At 35.5% G+C, this 18,364-nt stretch overlaps 2 protein-coding genes and 1 pseudogene across 2 annotated transcripts; all 3 read right to left on the bottom strand.

Moving 5' to 3' along the window:
* Positions 1-738: 738 nt before the first annotated feature.
* On the bottom strand, positions 739-1,278 carry LOC125834198 (uncharacterized). Its single transcript, XM_049513369.1, has one exon. The coding sequence runs from the start codon at positions 1,276-1,278 to the stop codon at positions 739-741; it is 540 nt and encodes a 179-aa protein (XP_049369326.1).
* Positions 1,279-1,350: 72 nt separating this feature from the next.
* LOC125834197 (uncharacterized) lies at positions 1,351-1,980 on the bottom strand. The gene has a single exon (XM_049513368.1). The coding sequence runs from the start codon at positions 1,978-1,980 to the stop codon at positions 1,351-1,353; it is 630 nt and encodes a 209-aa protein (XP_049369325.1).
* Positions 1,981-12,631: 10,651 nt separating this feature from the next.
* Positions 12,632-14,145, bottom strand: LOC125834196 (uncharacterized; annotated as a pseudogene).
* Between the last annotated feature and the right edge of the window lie 4,219 nt (positions 14,146-18,364).

Below are 18,364 nucleotides of genomic sequence, written 5' to 3'. Positions count from 1 at the left end.
GTTTTCCACCAATAAGACATTCTTATCTCTTTCTCTCAACTTACTATCGTCTTATGGTGCCCGTGAGTGTTTTCACTCATAAGACTCTCTCATATTTTTTTGTTTTTTTATTTTATTTGTAACGCACCGTAGGTCACAATGTCATGTCTCAGCCCTTGGAGAATTGAAGAACATGATTATTGTTTTATTCAGTGATTAGACCGAACCTCAATGAAGGGCTGCCTACGTATCCTCTTAGGAATCAGGTCGAACGTAGTTCAATAAAACTTTTTTTTCTTATTCTTATTCTTTTTTTCTTTTTTTTTTGCACCAGACAAGTGGTGTTTGAAATAAATGAGGATACATTTTTATCCTGTCATCTTGAGAATGTCAATCATGAGAGTGTCATAACAAAAAGTGTTAAACATAGTATCTTTTGATCGAATCTGCGTTAACAATTGTGTTGATTGCCTTTTCCTCCATATCTGCCAGTTGCAATGCTCCTTTTGATAGTACTTGTTTAATAACATAAGGGCCTTGCCAATTTGGGGCAAACTTTCCTTTGGTCTCGTCTTGATGGGGAAGGATGCGTTTCACAACAAGTTGACCGACTTCAAAATTTCTTGGGAGTACCTTCTTGTTATAAGCTTGAGCCATCCTCTGCTGATATAATTGACCAAAGCAAATTGATGTCAACCGTTTTTCGTCTATCAGTGCTAATTGTTCTAACCTTGATTTAACCCATTCCGTGTCCTCAATTTATGCTTCGACAATGATTCGAAGAGAAGGGATTTCAACTTCTGCAGGTATGACAGCCTCAGTTCCGTAAACTAATAAGTAAGGAGTTCCACTGATTGACGTACGAATAGTTGTGCGGTATCCCAAGAGAGAAAATGGTAGTTTTTCATACCACTGTCTAGATCCTTGCACCATTTTCCTAAGAATCTTCTTGATGTTTTTATTTGCCGCTTCAACAGCCCCATTTGCTTTGGGTCGATAAGGGGTTGAATGACGATGAACAATTTTAAATTGCTCACAAACTTCATTCATCAGGTGGCTGTTGAGATTCGCTGCATTGTCTGTAATAATGATTTTTGGTATGCCGAAACGACATACGATGTTTGAATGAACAAAGTCCACCACTGCTTTCTTGGTGACTGATTTGAATGTGACAGCTTCCACCCATTTGGTAATGTAGTCGATGGCAACGAAAATAAACCGATGCCCATTAGATGCTTTCGGCTCAATCGGCCCAATAACGTCCATTCCCCAAGCCACAAAAGGCCACGGAGCAGACATAGGGTGCAACTCTAAAGGGGGTGAGTGAATCAAGTCGCTATGAATTTGGCATTAATGGCACCTGCGTACAAATCAAAAGCAATCTCGCTCAATGGTCAACCAATAGTACCCTGCCCGGATAATCTTTTTTGCTAGAACATAACCATTCATGTGAGGGCCACAAACCCCTGAATACACCTCATTCATAATTGTTTCTGCTTCTTGAATATTCACACATCGCAATAGATTCAAATCTGGAGTCCTTTTATATAAGATATCGCCACTCAAGAAGAACCCATTGGCGAGTCGCCTAATAGTTCTTTTTTTATCTTTATCAGCATGTATTGGATATTCTTTAGCTTTTAAAAATCGTTTAATGTCGTGATACCAGGGCTCACCGTCTGGCTCTACTTCAATTATATTGCAATAACCATGTTGATCCCTAACTTGGATTTCCAACGGGTCAATATAGGTATTACCCGGGTATGGAAGCATCGAGGCTAGGGTGGCCAAATCATCAGCTAACTCATTGTGAAACCTGGGAATGTACATGAATTCAATGGACTTGAATCTTTTGATGAGGTTTTCTAAACATTGTTTGTACGGCATGAGTTTAATGTCTCGAGTCTCCCATTCGTCTCGAGCTTGTCGAATGAGCAAATCGGAATCCCCTAAAACCACCAACTCTTGTACATCCAGATTTATTGCCATATTCAAACCCATGATGCAAGCTTCGTATTCTGTTGTGTTGTTGGTAGAAAAGAACTGAAGTCGTGCTGTGGCAGGATAATGACATTCGTTTGGTGAGATAAGAACTGCTCCAATTCCTACTCCATTTTTGTTGACAGCCCCATCAAAATATAATTTCCACACGTGACCATCATCAGGAATTTCTTCCTCAATAGAGTTAATTTCTTCATCAGGGAAGTATGTTCTTAGGGGCTCGTATTCGTCATCGATCGGATTCTCTGCTAGATGATCGGCCAACGCTTGTGCTTTCATGGCGGTGCAAGTGACATAAATAATATCAAATTCTGTAAGCAAAAGCTGCCATTTTGCCAACCTACCTGTTGGCATGGATTTTAAAAAAATATATTTCAAAGGATCCATTGGAGATATAAGATAGGTCATGTAGGACAAAAGATAGTGTTTCAATTTTTGGGCAACCTAAGTCAAAGCGCAACAAGTCTTTTCTAACAGAGTGTACTTTGCATCATAGCTTATGAACTTTTTGCTTAAATAATAAATGGCTTGTTCTTTTTTTTCCGTAATGTCATGTTGTCCTAAAACGCAACCAAATGAATTATCCATCACTGAAAGATATAAGAATAACGGCCTACCAGGTTCTGGTGGGACCAATACCGGAGGGTTTACTAAATATTTCTTAATTTTGTCAAAAGCCTCTTGACACTCACTTGTCCATTTGATAGCAACGTCCTTTTTCAACAACTTGAATATCGGCTCACATGTAGAGGTGAGTTGAGCAATAAACCTGCTGATATAGTTTAACCTACCCAGAAAACTCATGACTTCAGTTTTGGTTTTTGGAGGTGGCAATTCTCGAATGGACTTTATCTTAGAAGGGTCCAATTCAATGCCTCTTCGACTAACTATAAAATCCAAAAGTTTGCCAAATGGAACTCCAAATGCACATTTAGCTGGATTAAGTTTGAGGTTGTAGTTTCTCAATCTTCCGAAGAATTTTCTTAGATCACGCACATGGTCGGCTTGCGTTCTAGATTTAATGATGGCATCATTGACATATATCTCAACTTCTTTATGCATCATGTCATGGAATATGGTAGTCATAACTCTCATGTAGGTTGCTCCCGCATTCTTCAGACCAAATGGCATGACTCTATAACAATATGTACCCCATGGGGTGGTGAAAGCAGTTTTTTCTGCATCTTCTTCATCCATGAGATTTTGGTGATATCTGGCGTAACAGTCCACAAAAGATTGAATCTCGTATTTGGCACAATTATCAACCAGGATGTGAATGTTGGGTAATGTAAAATTGTCCTTTGGACTTGCTTTGTTTAAATCTCTGTAATCAACACAAACTCTGATATTTTCATCTTTCTTGGGCACTGGCACAACATTAGCCAACCAGGTAGTGTATTGGACAACTCTGATCACATTCACAGTCAGTTGCTTTATGATTTCCTCTTTAATTTTATCACTCATGTCTGTCTTAAGATTTCTCTACTTTTGCTGGACAGGTGGAAAATCAAGATGTATTGGAAGTTTGTGAACTACTAAATCAGCACTTAAACCCGGCATGTCATCGTAGGACCACGCGAAGACATCTTTGTATTCAAATAAAACTTGAATTATGTCGTCTCGAATGTTCTGATCAACATGAATACTTATCTTTATTTCTCTCACTTCTTCAGGAGTTCCTAAATTAACCGCCTCAGTTTCACTTAAATTATGTTTAGGCTTATTTTCAAATTGATCCAATCCCTTTTTTATTTCTTCGTAAGCTTCATCTTCATCATATTCATCAAACTTTGGATTCATTGTTTCAAGATCAGACAACTTTTTAGGATCTAACTGTAAACTCCGCATGCATGTCATATTATTAAAGTCGACATTAACGTAACTAAAATGAAAAATAAGAGGACATATATTAGAAAGAGTAAGAACAGAGAAGATGATTGAATATGATTGGGAAACTAGAACTTCATTGCATTAAATGAGAAATGATAGAAGGGTTAATACCAAAGTGAGACAACTTAGAAGGTTTGAATTACAACCCTGAGAATAATCCAAATAAACAAATTAAAAGCAGCAAAATAACACTACCAAGACTCCTTCCTTGTAGGGAGAGGAGTGACTTCCCAGTTGTTGAGCTGGATATTCGGGCCGATGAACTGCACATCCATATGACTAGTGCCTTCACCCATCTGAGTCATGTTTACATCATAAAACATTTCATTGATACCTTGACACATTTCATCCACATCATTCTGGAGAGGGAAGTCTGGACTTGGTTCACCTCGAAATTTAACGAAAGATTAAGAAATATGAGGGATTGGCTTCAACAAATTCCAAACATTTCTTTTACGATCTTTTGCCCTTTTTCTATCAAATCTAGTTGGATTGAAACCCAAACCGAATGTCTCTTGATTACCCATTGGATTGATGGGATCCACAATTCCTTGCAAAGACAAGCCTAGTCCCTTTCCAGGTTCGTAGCCGTTCTGTACCATCTGGGACACCACCATGACTGAAGCAGATGATAGATGAGGTTGTGGTATAGGCTTCCCTACCGAAAACTGATTGACTGTTATAATCTCAAAAGCCTGATAGTTGAGGGATTCACAACCTCTTTTGGCCTCAATGCATGGTATTGAAGGATCTTGGGTGATTGGGAGATCATCTTCACCATGGACAATGATTTCCAGTTTATCATGTTCAAACTTGACCACTTGGTGCAGAGTAGACGGCACAGCTCTAGCCAGGTGGATCCATGGCCTACCCAAAAGTAGATTGTAAGAAGTGTCCATGTCTATTACTTGGAAAGTGATTCCGAACTCCACTGGTCCAATTGTAACAGTTAAGTATATTTCACCAAGAGTGTCCTATTTTGTGCCATCAAATGCACGCACACAAACATTGTTAGTACGAATTCTATCCGTGTTGATTTTCAACCTTTGTAGAGTAGAAAGAGGGCATATGTCTACACCTGAACCTCCATCGAACATGACCCTCTTCACATAGTGTTCTTCACATTTCACGGTTAAATGTAACGCCTTATTATGCCCAGATCCTTCCAAAGTCAATTCATCATCAGTGAAAGTGATTCTATTTACATCAAATATTCAGTTGGCCATCTTTTCCAAGTGACCCACCGTGATACTTTTTGAGATATGTGCCTCATTCAAGATTCTGGTCAAAACTTCACGATGCTCTTTAAAATGTATGAGTAATGACAACAAGGATATCTGAGCGGGTGTTTTCCTCAATTGATCAATAACAGAATAATCTTGAGCTTTCATCTTTTTCAAGAACTCTTCAGCCTCCTCCTCAGTGATAGGTTTTTTAACCGGCAACTGATTTTCTTTGGCTTGTTTGTCTCTTCTTAATTCTTCTGGGGCATAACACCTCCCAGAACGAGTTAATCCTTTTGTTTCATTTGTTTCTTCAATAATCTTCTTTCCCTTGTGGGTAACAACGACTTTGTTGTAGTTCCATGGAACGGTCTTGGTGTTTGTCATCGAAAGTTGTGTTGCAATTTGTATCACAATTGGCTCTTTCACACTTTCTTGATTTTGACCAAATGTTCGAAGCTTACCAGGAATGTATAATTTTGGTCCATTCAACGGTACTTCTCTTCTTTTTACAGCTCCAGGGACATACAACACTAGTTTTCTCGAGTCTCCAAAATTTGAACTTGCACCATTCACAATTATCGGTGACTTTTGTATGGGTTCTAAAACCATACTCGACTTTTCTTTTGAATCCCTGCTTTCCATTTTTGTTCTACATGTTTGCTCACAATATTCATAAATGTCTACCATCCCCACAACATGCTCCTTATTGTGAGCAGGGAGTGGGTTATTGGTGATATTTGGTGCCTCCTCATTGTGTATCTCAATTACCTTATCCTCAATCAACTTCTCAATGACTCTTTTTAGCGTCCAACAATTCTCTGTGCTATGAGCTGGAGTGTTAGCGTGATACTCACATATAACAGTTGGATCAAAGCCTCTTGCATTTGGGTTGACAAAATAGGGATTGACATGTTCAACCAATCTCAATTGTACTAATTTTCGCAACAAACTCGTATATGAATCTCCAATTGGGGTAAAGTTTTCTTTCCGACCTTGTTCTCTTGTATAATCCATCCGGGGACGTGGATTATGGGGTGCCTGAAAATTTTGTTGTTGGGGGAGAGAACCTTGTGGGGTAGGTGCCCACCATTGTTGGCGCTGAGGAGGTCGGACATATGCTTGAGTGTTGAGAACTGCATATTGGGATGGGTAATAATGTTGAGGAGAATTAGATTGTTCTTGTTGGACTTGAACATAAGGGTGGTTCATGCCCATTTGAACACCTCTCGATCCAGACGTCATCATGGACCCTTCCTCCTTCTTTTTTCCATTTACAAAATTACCTGACCCGCTTTGTATTGCTTGCGTGGTAGCTCTAATGGCTGTCTGGCTGTCACGACCCGGGATCACCCCCTAGTCGTAACCGGCGTACTCGACCTCGAAGAGGTCTAATACAAGTCTCTTAGCATTCATTCATCGCATAGACACTAAAACCATAAGGAATTAAAAACTTTCTTTACCAAGAAAACATTTCATTAAAAAAAAACAATAGCAAGCGGAAGACTTTCTAGACTTTATACATGATGTCTCAAAACCATCTAATACTTTAGAGTACAAAATTTGGGACCAATCCCGTACACAACTTAAACAATACTAAAAAGACATAAAAGAACATATTGGGTATTGTCCTCGAATCTATGAGGACTCACCAAGTCTTCATCTTCAACACTTAGAAACCTATCAAAGCCATGACATGTCATCATCTCCAAATCCCTACACTTTAGTTCAAAAAGGGAAAGAAAGGGGTTAGCACAATTAAGTACTAAGTATGGAGACCATGCAAAAACATGCCAAAAAGGACATTTTCAAGGAAGTATTGCTTTCATATCATTTGATAAAACCTTTCCTTTACAAGTATAAGAGACATAATACAAGTCAACATTAACATATGAGACCATAGCCAAGCACACACATACTTAACATAAGTCCATATACAACCCATGCTTAACTTTAAAAGAACACATGTCATTTCATTACCATAAGACCTCTACCTAATATAACCTTAAGACACACTTGAGTGAGACAAGAAGTGATCGCCCATACAACCTCTTCAACCACACTTAAGTGTTCCCTAAGATTACCTTAGATAAGGACATTTCCTTTATAACATGACATCAATAGACCAACATTCTTTAAGAAACCATTTTGGAGACATTCAAGCACATAAGGGGACTTTTACATAATAGTCGTTAGACTTAGGAAACTCACTTTAGTATCTTCAAAGCCTACTCGTGCCATGTGTAGATAGCATCCCATACTATTACCTACACGTTGTAGAACCTATCCAATAACTAGAGTGCACATCCCACATGATGGGAATAGGCATAACCGACATAGACCATACTAGCTAGGTATGGAATCTGGAGTCTATCCTACTCCGTGGAGGTTGTTCTACTTGCCAAAGGTAGAACTAGTAAGCAACCCATGTAGGCACATGGTTTAGGGGATGTCCAAGGAAGTTCACTGTGCCTAATCTCATACTCAACTAGGCCACTTTCCTAACCACATCCACTCGGTGCTAGCCTTATTTCCCATAGAGTATTCAATCACATATGTACTTAGAGAAGGTTCCTTTTCTAGTTCAACCAACTCATAGTACCTCTTCCCAAGAAAGGCCCCATTTCTTAGTCATGGCCAATCAAGGTTCATAAGGATAGCTCATTAAATCCCCCTTGAAGGGTGCTTTAGGCCTACCGATCCAAGGTTCATCATTTCACACATGAGAAGGGCTACCACCATTAGGTCTACCGATTTCATGGTTTTACATTTACTTAGGAAAGCTAGACTTATGAAAGGGCACCATTTCTTAGTTTTGCCGATTCAAGTCTTGGCCTAGAATTCCTCTTTTAGCATTTATAGAAAGGGCACCATTTCTTAGTTTTGCCCATTTCACACATTCATGCATTCAAGACTTTAAGTAACAAGGAGGGACACTTTAGTCTACCAACCAAGTCACAACATTTTCATTTAAGGATACTTCATAATCCAACATCATTTCACATATACATCATGAGAAATCATACTTTAACTCACAATGCTATCCACTTTACATAGGATCATCACAAGATCACATAAAACTCATTCACATCATACCTTCACATAAAACTCATTCACATCATACCTTCACATATAGCTTCACATAAAACTCATTCACACCATACCTTCACATATAGCTTCACATAAAACTCATTTACACCATACCTTCACATATAGCTTCACATAAAACTTTACATATAGCTTCATATAGGACTTTACATATAGCCTCATTCATATATAATAATATAACAATACAATAACACTCATATAATGCCCTTCATGGCCCCAATCATAATACATTCCATAAGTAGACACCTCCACCATAAGTGGATCACACATCAACCTATCAAAATTTTATATCAATTCTACATTAACAATGAAGTTAGGCCAACTTACCCTTTTCCAAAGCCACAATCACCATTCCTCAACTCTCCAATAATTCACAATAGATAAACATAGATAATAATAGAAATCAACTATTCAACTCAATTTAAGCATAATTCTATCATCATTCAATCATAAACAATAACCCCACTTCATAAGCCAACTTTTGGAAATTTGCAAAGACATGGGTTCATGGAATTTCCTTTCTTAAAACCATCAATAATAACATAAATCCTCATTTAAAAAACATTTAATGCAAGAACCCATGCTAGAATCGAAATTAGGATTTTGAGTTTTTGAACAACTTTTGAAATCTTTTGGATTGACTCTTTGATTGAAGAAGGAATCAAAGATGAAGAGTCCCCATACCTTATTCTTCAAGAACCAAACGAAATTAGAGAAGAAATCAGCAGCCACCATCCACCCTAGCTCCATCTTTCACCTTGAGCTTCCATGGGGTTTTGAGAGAGTTTTTTTTTTTGAGAGAGGGAGGGTTTCTTTTTTTCTTCCTAATTGGAGTGATTTAAATGGAAGAATTTTGGTCAAAAGGGTTTTATAATTTCTAGGAAATAATATATGTCCTTTGGAAAAAAATGGTCCAACACTTAGAAAAAAAAAGAGGCGGGTGAACAGTAATTTCGGTCACTGGAAATTTGCATTTCCTGCCGGACAGATTTTACGAAAATGGGCATAACTTCTTCGTCCGAACTCCGAATGAGGTGAAACGAAGTGCGTTAGGTAGCTAACTTAAAGGGCTTTCCATGGATATGTTATGGGCCACCCAATTATTTGTGTGCTAGGAGATATGACCCTCCAAAGTAGACTCTCGAAAAAGGCTTCACTTGGAAATTTCGGATTTTGATACGGTTGCTCTAAAATTTGGGTTAGATCCATTTCCCACTCAATTTGACCCCCTAAACAAGAATATGAAGTTGTATTTTCGAAAAACGAAACGGATCTTTTTATATACAGCTAAACAAGTTTTCGGTAACTTCCGAAGCACATTTTAAGAACTTTTTGGGTCAAATTCAATTATAACTATTTCATTAAGTTCTCGACTCCAACCTCACATGTGAGGCTCTAGTTTCACTCTATCATTTTCTGGGTCGTTACACTGGCTTACAATTTTACCCGATTTTATGCCGTTCTCTACCATTTCTCTGATCTTCATTGCTTCGGCGAAAGGCTTTCCCATTGCAGCAAGAAGGTAATGAAAGTAGTCAGGTTCTTGTGCCTGGAGAAAAACATCAATCAATTAATAATCTTTCATCGGCGGTTTGACTCTAGCCGTTTGCTCCCTCCATCTTATGGCATATTCCCTAAAGCTTTCAGACGATTTTTTCTTCATATTAGCTAGGGAATTGCGATCCGGAACGATATCCCTATTGTATTAGAATTGTTGGACAAAATCTTGCGCCATGTCATCCCAGATATGCCATCGAGAAATATCTTGATCGATAAACCATTTTGAGGCTACACCCGTTAGACTTTCTTCAAAGTAAGCCAAAAGATGTTCTTCTTTTCCTTCGGCTCCCCTTAGTTGATTACAAAATCTTTTCAAATGAGCCACTGGGTCGCCATGACCATTATACTTATCAAACTTTGGAGTTTTGAACCCTGTAGGCAAGTGAACATCTGGAAACATGCATAAGTCCTTGAACGAGACACTTTTGTGTCCTCCCAGCCCTTGCATATTCCTTATGTTTTACTCCAAACTCCTCATTTTTCTTGCAATTTCTTCATGTTCCTCGTCCTAAATGGTTATTTCAACCTCGACGGGGGAACTATATTGATGAGTGTGGTGGTAAGAATCAGGAATTTTGAAAGTCAATTTAGGGGCCTGACCTTGGCCGTATTGATCTTTGGATATAGGATCATCATTGGATGTTTGTACTAGTATTGGTTGAGTAATTGCATTAGTTTGCACAGTTGGCATGAATAGTGGATTATTCATCATGGGTGGATTCAACGGGTGTACCGAGGAAGTTCCAGCAGTATTAGATATGTTAACGTAGGGTCCAAATCCAGGAGGATAAATCGGGTCACTTGTTGAGACTTGAATGGGGAATGGCATATTCATATTTAGGTATTCCCGAATTGAAGATAGGGGAGTCTGCCCATTCATCCAAGTTTCATACATTTCGGCCATCTATTGTCTCAACATTTTGACCTCTTCTACAGATACTGACTCTTGTGCAACCATTTGATTTTGGACTTCATCATTTCCCGACTCTATTCCGTCTTTGCGTGTCATTTTTGCTTTCCTTTTTTATCTTGTGTTATATTGATGAGATGCCAGCTTTCTTCACAAACCAACCACCTTTAAACTCTTTCTCTCTTATATATAAAAACAAATGTGTTAGGATTCAACACTTTGCAGTATTAATCACACGTTGTATGTTATGCACCTAAATTATTCCTATTTCTACAATGAGTTTTGGAAGACTTTTATGTTTCATCCCGGTTTTGGACGACTTGCTTATGTCTTTTAGTCCCATACTTTACTCATCTGAATATTTTGAACGCATTTTGATCGAACCTGTTAAAGGTTGCCTACGTATCATGTTGAACATGAATCAGATCATTACGTAGTTCATGAAGAAGAATTATTAAAAATAAAAAAACACGACATTTATTTATATGAAGATATCATTCAAATCAAAATGTTCTTAAAATAAATGACCAAAACATCAAAGTACTTAAATATTGAAACAAACTTCGACAAAATAAAAATAAAAGAAATAATAATAATAAAAAAGAAATCCTTCTCCAATATTTCTCGATCATCAATTGTCCCCTAGGCTAGAGTAAACCTTGAGCAAAGCTTTTGGCAGATGTGGGGCCAGTGCACGCGCATGTCGACCCAGGCTCTCATCACTCCGATGTAGATAACCACCATAAACATCAATCAAGATCTCTGTCAGTTGAAGCACTTGTCCTTTGGCCTTCTCCATATTCTCGTGACAATTCTGCAACCATTCTTGAGTAGTACCAACCGTGTGGGTCAAATCCTCTTCATGTGCCTAAAGCTCTTCGATTTGATTATGAAGTTCTTCATGCTCCCCCATCCATTGGTTTCTCTCGATCGCGACTTCTGCTTGATACGATGTGGAACGCTTTGCTATGTCTGTTTCTCGTCCCATCAAAGCTTTTAACTGATTTTGTAGTCTAGCCTGTGTGTGCATTAAGAGGGTCTTTTCTTTTTTATACTCCTCCTCTTGTTGCTCCATAGCGCCTGTGACAATGCCCAAATCCTCATGTAAGGTTCGAATGGTGGATTGAAGTTCCTTTTCAACCTTTTTCTGAATTAACCTAACTCTCTCTTTGAATATTGCATCACGTTGACCCAATTTTTCTCTAGCATTCTTTAGATCATTACTGAGGATATCCAGAGTAGACCTGTAATTTCTTTCCACCTCGAGTCGAGCTTGCTTGATTCTGACTTCAATTTTCTCTTCTCGATCTCTGAGTTCTCGCGCTGATCCTTCGGGCATTACTTTAAGGGGGGCTTGATCAAAGAACCAATGGAGGTATGAGGGGTCTACTTCTCCTTCAACACGATCGTCTACCATAGCTTTCGAGCTTAAAGTTCGGCTACCACCCCAAATCTTTTGAGCTTCTGATTCTCGATCTCGATCTTCAGACGACACCTCCCATACGAAACTCTGTGTATCCTCGGCCCTAGGTAAGATTAGTCTTTGTCCTAGTTGGCGTAGCACCCGAAGGGGTATGTATGGTTGGAATCCTCGAAGGCCTGTCAGAACAAAGAATAGACGATAGGAAGACATAACAATTACCTCACTCGCAAGGAACCAATGATAGTTCCATGTAATATCAGATGCAGTTAATTTAAGAAGATAATGTCTCCACGCTATGACACATTTTGGCAATTTGTCTACTAATTCCTTCATCCTGTCTGGGTGGCTCAAAATATAATTCGTCCATTCAGATTTGAAATCTGTCGCAAAACGATGGCGATACAAGTGTTCCAAAAACCACATTTGCAATAGAATGCTGCAACCTTCAAAAAAGTCTTCCCCTTCTCTACATTTAGTCAAAGCACGATAAATGTCAACCAACATTAGTGGATTTCTTTTTCTTCATCATAACAGCGACTATTCCCGATAGACGAATACTGATTTTTTTATCCCTTCTTGGAAAAACCATGGTTCCCAAAAAGGCCACCATGAATGCTTCTTGTCTATGTTTTTCCCAAGTAGGAAGGTGTTGCCCATTTTTAAGTTGCTTCTCGTAGTCTGAAAATCCTTCTTTCTTTCCATATCTTGAGCATAGAAATTCCAAGGAAACCAACCCATTATCGAAACACTCCTTATGAGGATAGATGATGTGCATTTGTTCTAAAAATTTGTTCCCGCTGACGTTTCTTGGGGTTATGAGTGTTTTGCTTCGGAGATCCTTGCCTAACCCTGTGAAACCATCCAACTCCTCCAATGTAGGCGTCAACTCAAAATCGCTAAAGCGAAACACATTGCTTGTAGAATCCCAAAAAGGAATCAAAGCCTCGACCAAATCTCTGTCAGGACTAAATCTCATGATATTTGTGAGGAAACCAAGATGTTTGAATATCTCAGTTCGCCTAAACTCATGCATATCGTTCCACCAAGCCATGAGTAGTGGTGGGGTTTTATCCATGATCATGAACTTTGGGGGATCATTGACCATTTCGACTACTTCATCCCTTGGTCTTTTATCACATCTCATAGATCTCATGGTTACCTGGTTAGGAAAAGAAACTCGCGATTTAAAACCAAATTTAACTTATGAAATTTTGATAATTCGAAATCATTTGTTGGAGTAGTTAAAATAATAGAAAAAAATATATGAAAAATGACTCAGAATGCCTAAACTGGTCATTCTTTCGAAAACGACTTTTGTTGACCTTCCTTAAGGGAAGCCTAGGTTGTTTTCAAAGAAAATGACCAGATAAAGAGATAATTTTGACAAGTGGATCATGAAGAACAGAAATAAAAAGAAATAAAAAGAAGGTGGATATGCCCTATTTGAAACAAATTTAAAGACATACATATATATAATAATTTATTTTATTGCATTATTTTTTTTTATTATAACCTTTTTTATTTATATATTTATTTTTTAATTTTTAATTTTTTGTAAAAACTTGATGTTTTGATAAAAGCGAGAATACAATTGAGGGTTATATATATATATATATATATATATATATATATATATATATATATATATATTATTTTCAATTTGTTTATCTTGAATGATTTGTTGAAAATGGGTAAAATAGACATTTCTTCTTTTAGTCAATTATCTAAAGTCGATCAACATTTGTTATAGTCTTCCACATGATGCAACAAGTAGCACAAGAATATACATGATGGTCTCAAGAAAAGGCACATGTCCTAGACAGACCCGACCCCCATGTCGAGTCTTGCTAAGTTAAATGCACATGATGCAGATAAAGCGGAACCTAATAAGGATATCATGTCTGAAGGTTTTAGTTCTACTAAGGTTGAACTTGTGGAGAAAGGTATCTAGGCTGGCTATAAAACGAGCGGACAACTCGAGTTAGTGAGTAGCAACGTACCGGTAGCAGCGCTTTCCGGCTTTGTGCATGGGTGCTCCCCTTTCTAAACATGTGTGACTAAAAATCCTTCACCATGGACCGAAGATCCACTGACTATCTTGACAGAAGTGGGGTGCGCAGTCGCAATTCCCATAATTGTATTATAGAGGACTCAGAGGGGTGTGCGAAAGAAGACAGTTATAATGTAATGCAAATAATATTAAAAATAATTAGCACATTCAGTCAATAAATATAATATCCAAAACATAAATGAAGAAATAAATAAATAAAGTCATACACAAGTCAATATTTACAAGCTCGAATTCTGGTTATCCCCAGCGGGGTCGCCATCTGTCACATCCCTTATTTTTCCTCAAAATTAATTTAAGTATGTTTTGAAAGAAAAAGTTTTTCAAATTAAAGTGACATTTTGAAAAAAGATTATTTTATTGTTCAGAGTCGTCACTTGAAATTGAGTTTTGGTGTTTCAAGTCACCTTGTTTAAATCCTAATCAAAAGGAAATTTGACTCTTTATTTTATTCTGTCTGTGAAAACAAAGATCGGATAAGGAATTTTGTTGACCAAGGGGAAGGTATTAGGCACCCCTCGAGTCCCGTGGTTCTAGCACGGTCGCTTCACTGACTATATATGACTTAAATTAATTTTCGAATATTGTATTATTAACTTATTAATAAAATTTATTTACCTCATTATTTGATTTATTTTAAACCTATTTATCTTATATTAATATATGTTCGTTAATTAAAAAAATATGTATATCACATAAATTTATTCAAACATAATAAAGTAAAGTTAATAGATGGATATTTATAAATCTTGAAATGTCTTGTAATTTCTTTTCTTCTCCTTTTCTTTTTCATGTATTTGTATTTATTTATTTTTATTGTGGATAGAAAATATATGGGTATCCAATTGCTAGGAATTAGAATTTGTGTAGGATTGAAATTTTTTGAGTTTGAGTATTTTAGGATTGTATTTTCTTAGTTAGATTAAAAATAGAAATAAAATTTTATGTGATTTGGAATTAGTTTTAGCAAGAAATTCTAAATAGATTAGGACTATTTTTTAGAAAGATTTGTCCTTCTTAATTTTTAATTTTTTCTTACTTTTTTTTCCTTTTTTACGTTTTGGTTTTATTAATTTTTTATTTTTTTTTAATTTTGTTTTTTGTCTCTTTGTATTTTATTTTACGTTTTTTTTTTCCTACTTTATCCTTTTTATATTTTTTATTCTTTTTGGACATTCTGTTTCTTGTCTTTTTTTTTTATTATTGTTTATTTTATTTTATTGTTTTAATCATTTTTTTTCTTTTTAAGTTTTTGTTCTGTTTCTTTCTACTTTTCTTCTTTATTTTTTTTAAATTCTTTATTTATTTATTATTTTAATGTTTTTTTTTTTTTTTGACATTCTGTTTGTCTTCTTCTTACTTTTTTTTTTGTTATGTTTTTGTTTTCTCTCTTTTTAATCCTTTTTATTTCATTTTTTTTTTTACTCACGTTATTGCTCTTCTTTTTATTTATTTTTTTAAAAAAAATTTCTTCTTTTCTTTTTATACGTTCTCAAAAAAAAATTCATTAGTTTTCCTCTTTATTTTTTGTTATTGTTATTATTATTATTATTATTTATAATAATGATAATATTATTATTCTTAATACTGAATTTCTAAATAAGATTTATTCTCCTCTTAATTAACAATTCCACTTAAAGTAATAGTTTTCCTATGCTTATATCAAGATAAACTAATTTTTATCAAAAATAAAAATAAAAGGACTAAAACATATTTCAGATAGCTTTTCTGAATCATTAATTAATTAAGGTTTTTTTATTTATTTACATCAAAAGCTAACAAGTCTACAAATAATTTCAACAAAATTTCTTAAATGAAAACTAAGCTCCAAGAAATATTATCTATTCAAAATTAAAAATCATGAAACCAATTTTAATATCAATTGCATCTAAAGAGCATAAGACAAAATAAAAAAAATGTATGATACATCATTTATTTTTATTTTTATATTTTTTTTTACAAGAAACATCTTCGGGTTCATTTTCCTAAGCATTCATAAATTCTCAAAAATGATCACAACATGCATCACAGATTGATATTACATAATAATAATATGCGATTCAAAGAACTTCATATTATTGGAATCGAGTTTTCATACAAGTATTCTATTTAAATCATGCGAGAATTTAGAGTTATCTCGCTGCGAAAATTGATACCACAAAAACAACTGCTACTATCTACTAATTTCCAAAGTTAATAACTAATATTTACTTTAAAGAGCCACGAATCCGAAACCTTGAGCGAAACCTCAAACGCTGACTTAATTGTCAAAAAATAAAACTCACTTTTGTTATATATTTCTCTCTGTGTTTTTTTTTTCCTGTGTGTATGCGTATCCTTTTTTTCTTTACTAAGCGTGTGTTTTTATAATAGTTTTAGGTGTGAGTCTGGTGCTAATTAAAAGGAACGTGATGGAGTGGGAATAAGATTTAATTTAAATTTTAGTTGAGAATTTTAGGGTTGAGATAAAGGAAGAAAAATAGTAATATGATATTTAACAAACAAATAATAAAAAATAATTTTAAAAAAAAAGAAAGAAAGAACGAAGAGAAAAGAAAGAAAGAAATAATAATAATAATAATAATAATAATAATAATAATAAAAAACGTGTAAAAGATCGTGCAAGAACAAAACAAAACAAAAAAAAATAGAATAAAAAATAAAATAAACTAAATGGGAGGAGGATTTTTAGCGAATAAGTTAAGGAAGTTGGGGGTAATTAGGATAAAGGTAAGATAAATTGAAATATTTAGGACTCTTCTTTTTATCTTTTTTTTTTTTTTTTTCTACTTTTCCATGATATATACGACTATTATTATTTTTTAGACTAGATAAAAGTTGAAAGATTAAAACAAAATACGTTAAATTCAAAAGCTTTCTTTATTAAACTTTAAACATAAAGTGAGCTTATAATTTGTTGTAATTTTCAGTTATTTATTTTTCATTTATTTTAAATATAATCTTGCTGAAATATTAAAATTTGGTGTAGAATCTTTATGTTTTGGTCAAAAATTAGGTGTTCACACTAACGCATACTCTTTCCAACATTCTTTCATTAATGTAGGGTCCGACGATCCTAATTCGCATCTTCGTGGCTAGGGATCACTTTAGTAGATTGAAGATTGGCGAGTCCTCATCTTCCAATGATCGAACCTTTATTTCATATTGACTTTACTTTAAGTATTGTATGTTATGTATGGGTTACATCCCGATGATTCTTGATGTACTAGATGGCTTTGAGACTATGTTAGACTTCCGCTACATTTTATAAATTCTTATATATTGAAATTGTCTTTTAGACTCTTAAACTGTATTATCGTGTATGATGTATGCTAAGTGGCTTGTATGGGCCTCTTAGGGTCTTATATGCCATGTTACGCTTAGGGTATACTTTGGGTAATGCAATTTAAGAAAGTAAATAAAAAACTTTTGAATTTTGTGTTCTTTAATTAGAGATACATAAAATGTATGAAAATTCTAGTGGTTTAGAGTAGGCAAGCTCTAGAGGAATTGTGGGGTGCAGATTGTTCTACAAAATTGAAACCAGTGTTTAAGGCAGTTCTTTCCTTTGTTATATAGAGCATATGGAAAAAAAGAAACTTGATCAAGCATGGGGGAAAATGAGTAAGCATTCATTGATTTTGGAGATACAAAGACACCTACATTTGTATGCCAAGTTTAGATATCCTTGGTTGAAGAGTTACCTAAAACATGGCTTATAATTGTCAAGTTCTTAGAGGGCTATTCACCTCTGATCAACTACGTACAAGGTTATTAGATGGATTCATCCTCCCAATGAAAGTTATAAATGCTACACTAATGGTTTAGGATAAGTTCTTTTGCTTTTTGTGTGAGAATTGGAGAAGGTGATTTGCTATATGTTGAAACTAGGGTATTAGAAGAGTCTTCTATTATTGAGACTGAAATTAAAGCTGTTAGAGTGGGACTAGAATAGGATTAGATTTTTGTTTATACAATAATTTCGTTCCATTAATCCTTTAGACAAATTCTCTAATAGCTCAAAAGGTCTCAAATAAAATTTGGGAGGTTACATGGTTGATTTCTTGGGATGTAGGTACATAAAAAGTCAAATCCATAAGAAGGATGTAACACCTCGGATCTCAAACTGAAGAAAATCGTAGTTTTCAAAAAGCTAGTACTAGTACCGATGGAACTACCCACGTACTGTAGGTAGAACCACG

Source organism: Solanum verrucosum, unplaced genomic scaffold (genome assembly GCF_900185275.1).
Source record: "Solanum verrucosum unplaced genomic scaffold, falcon-dt-bn FXZP01000168.1, whole genome shotgun sequence".
NCBI lineage: Eukaryota > Viridiplantae > Streptophyta > Magnoliopsida > Solanales > Solanaceae > Solanum > Solanum verrucosum.
This window is presented reverse-complemented; position numbering and strand designations above follow the sequence as displayed.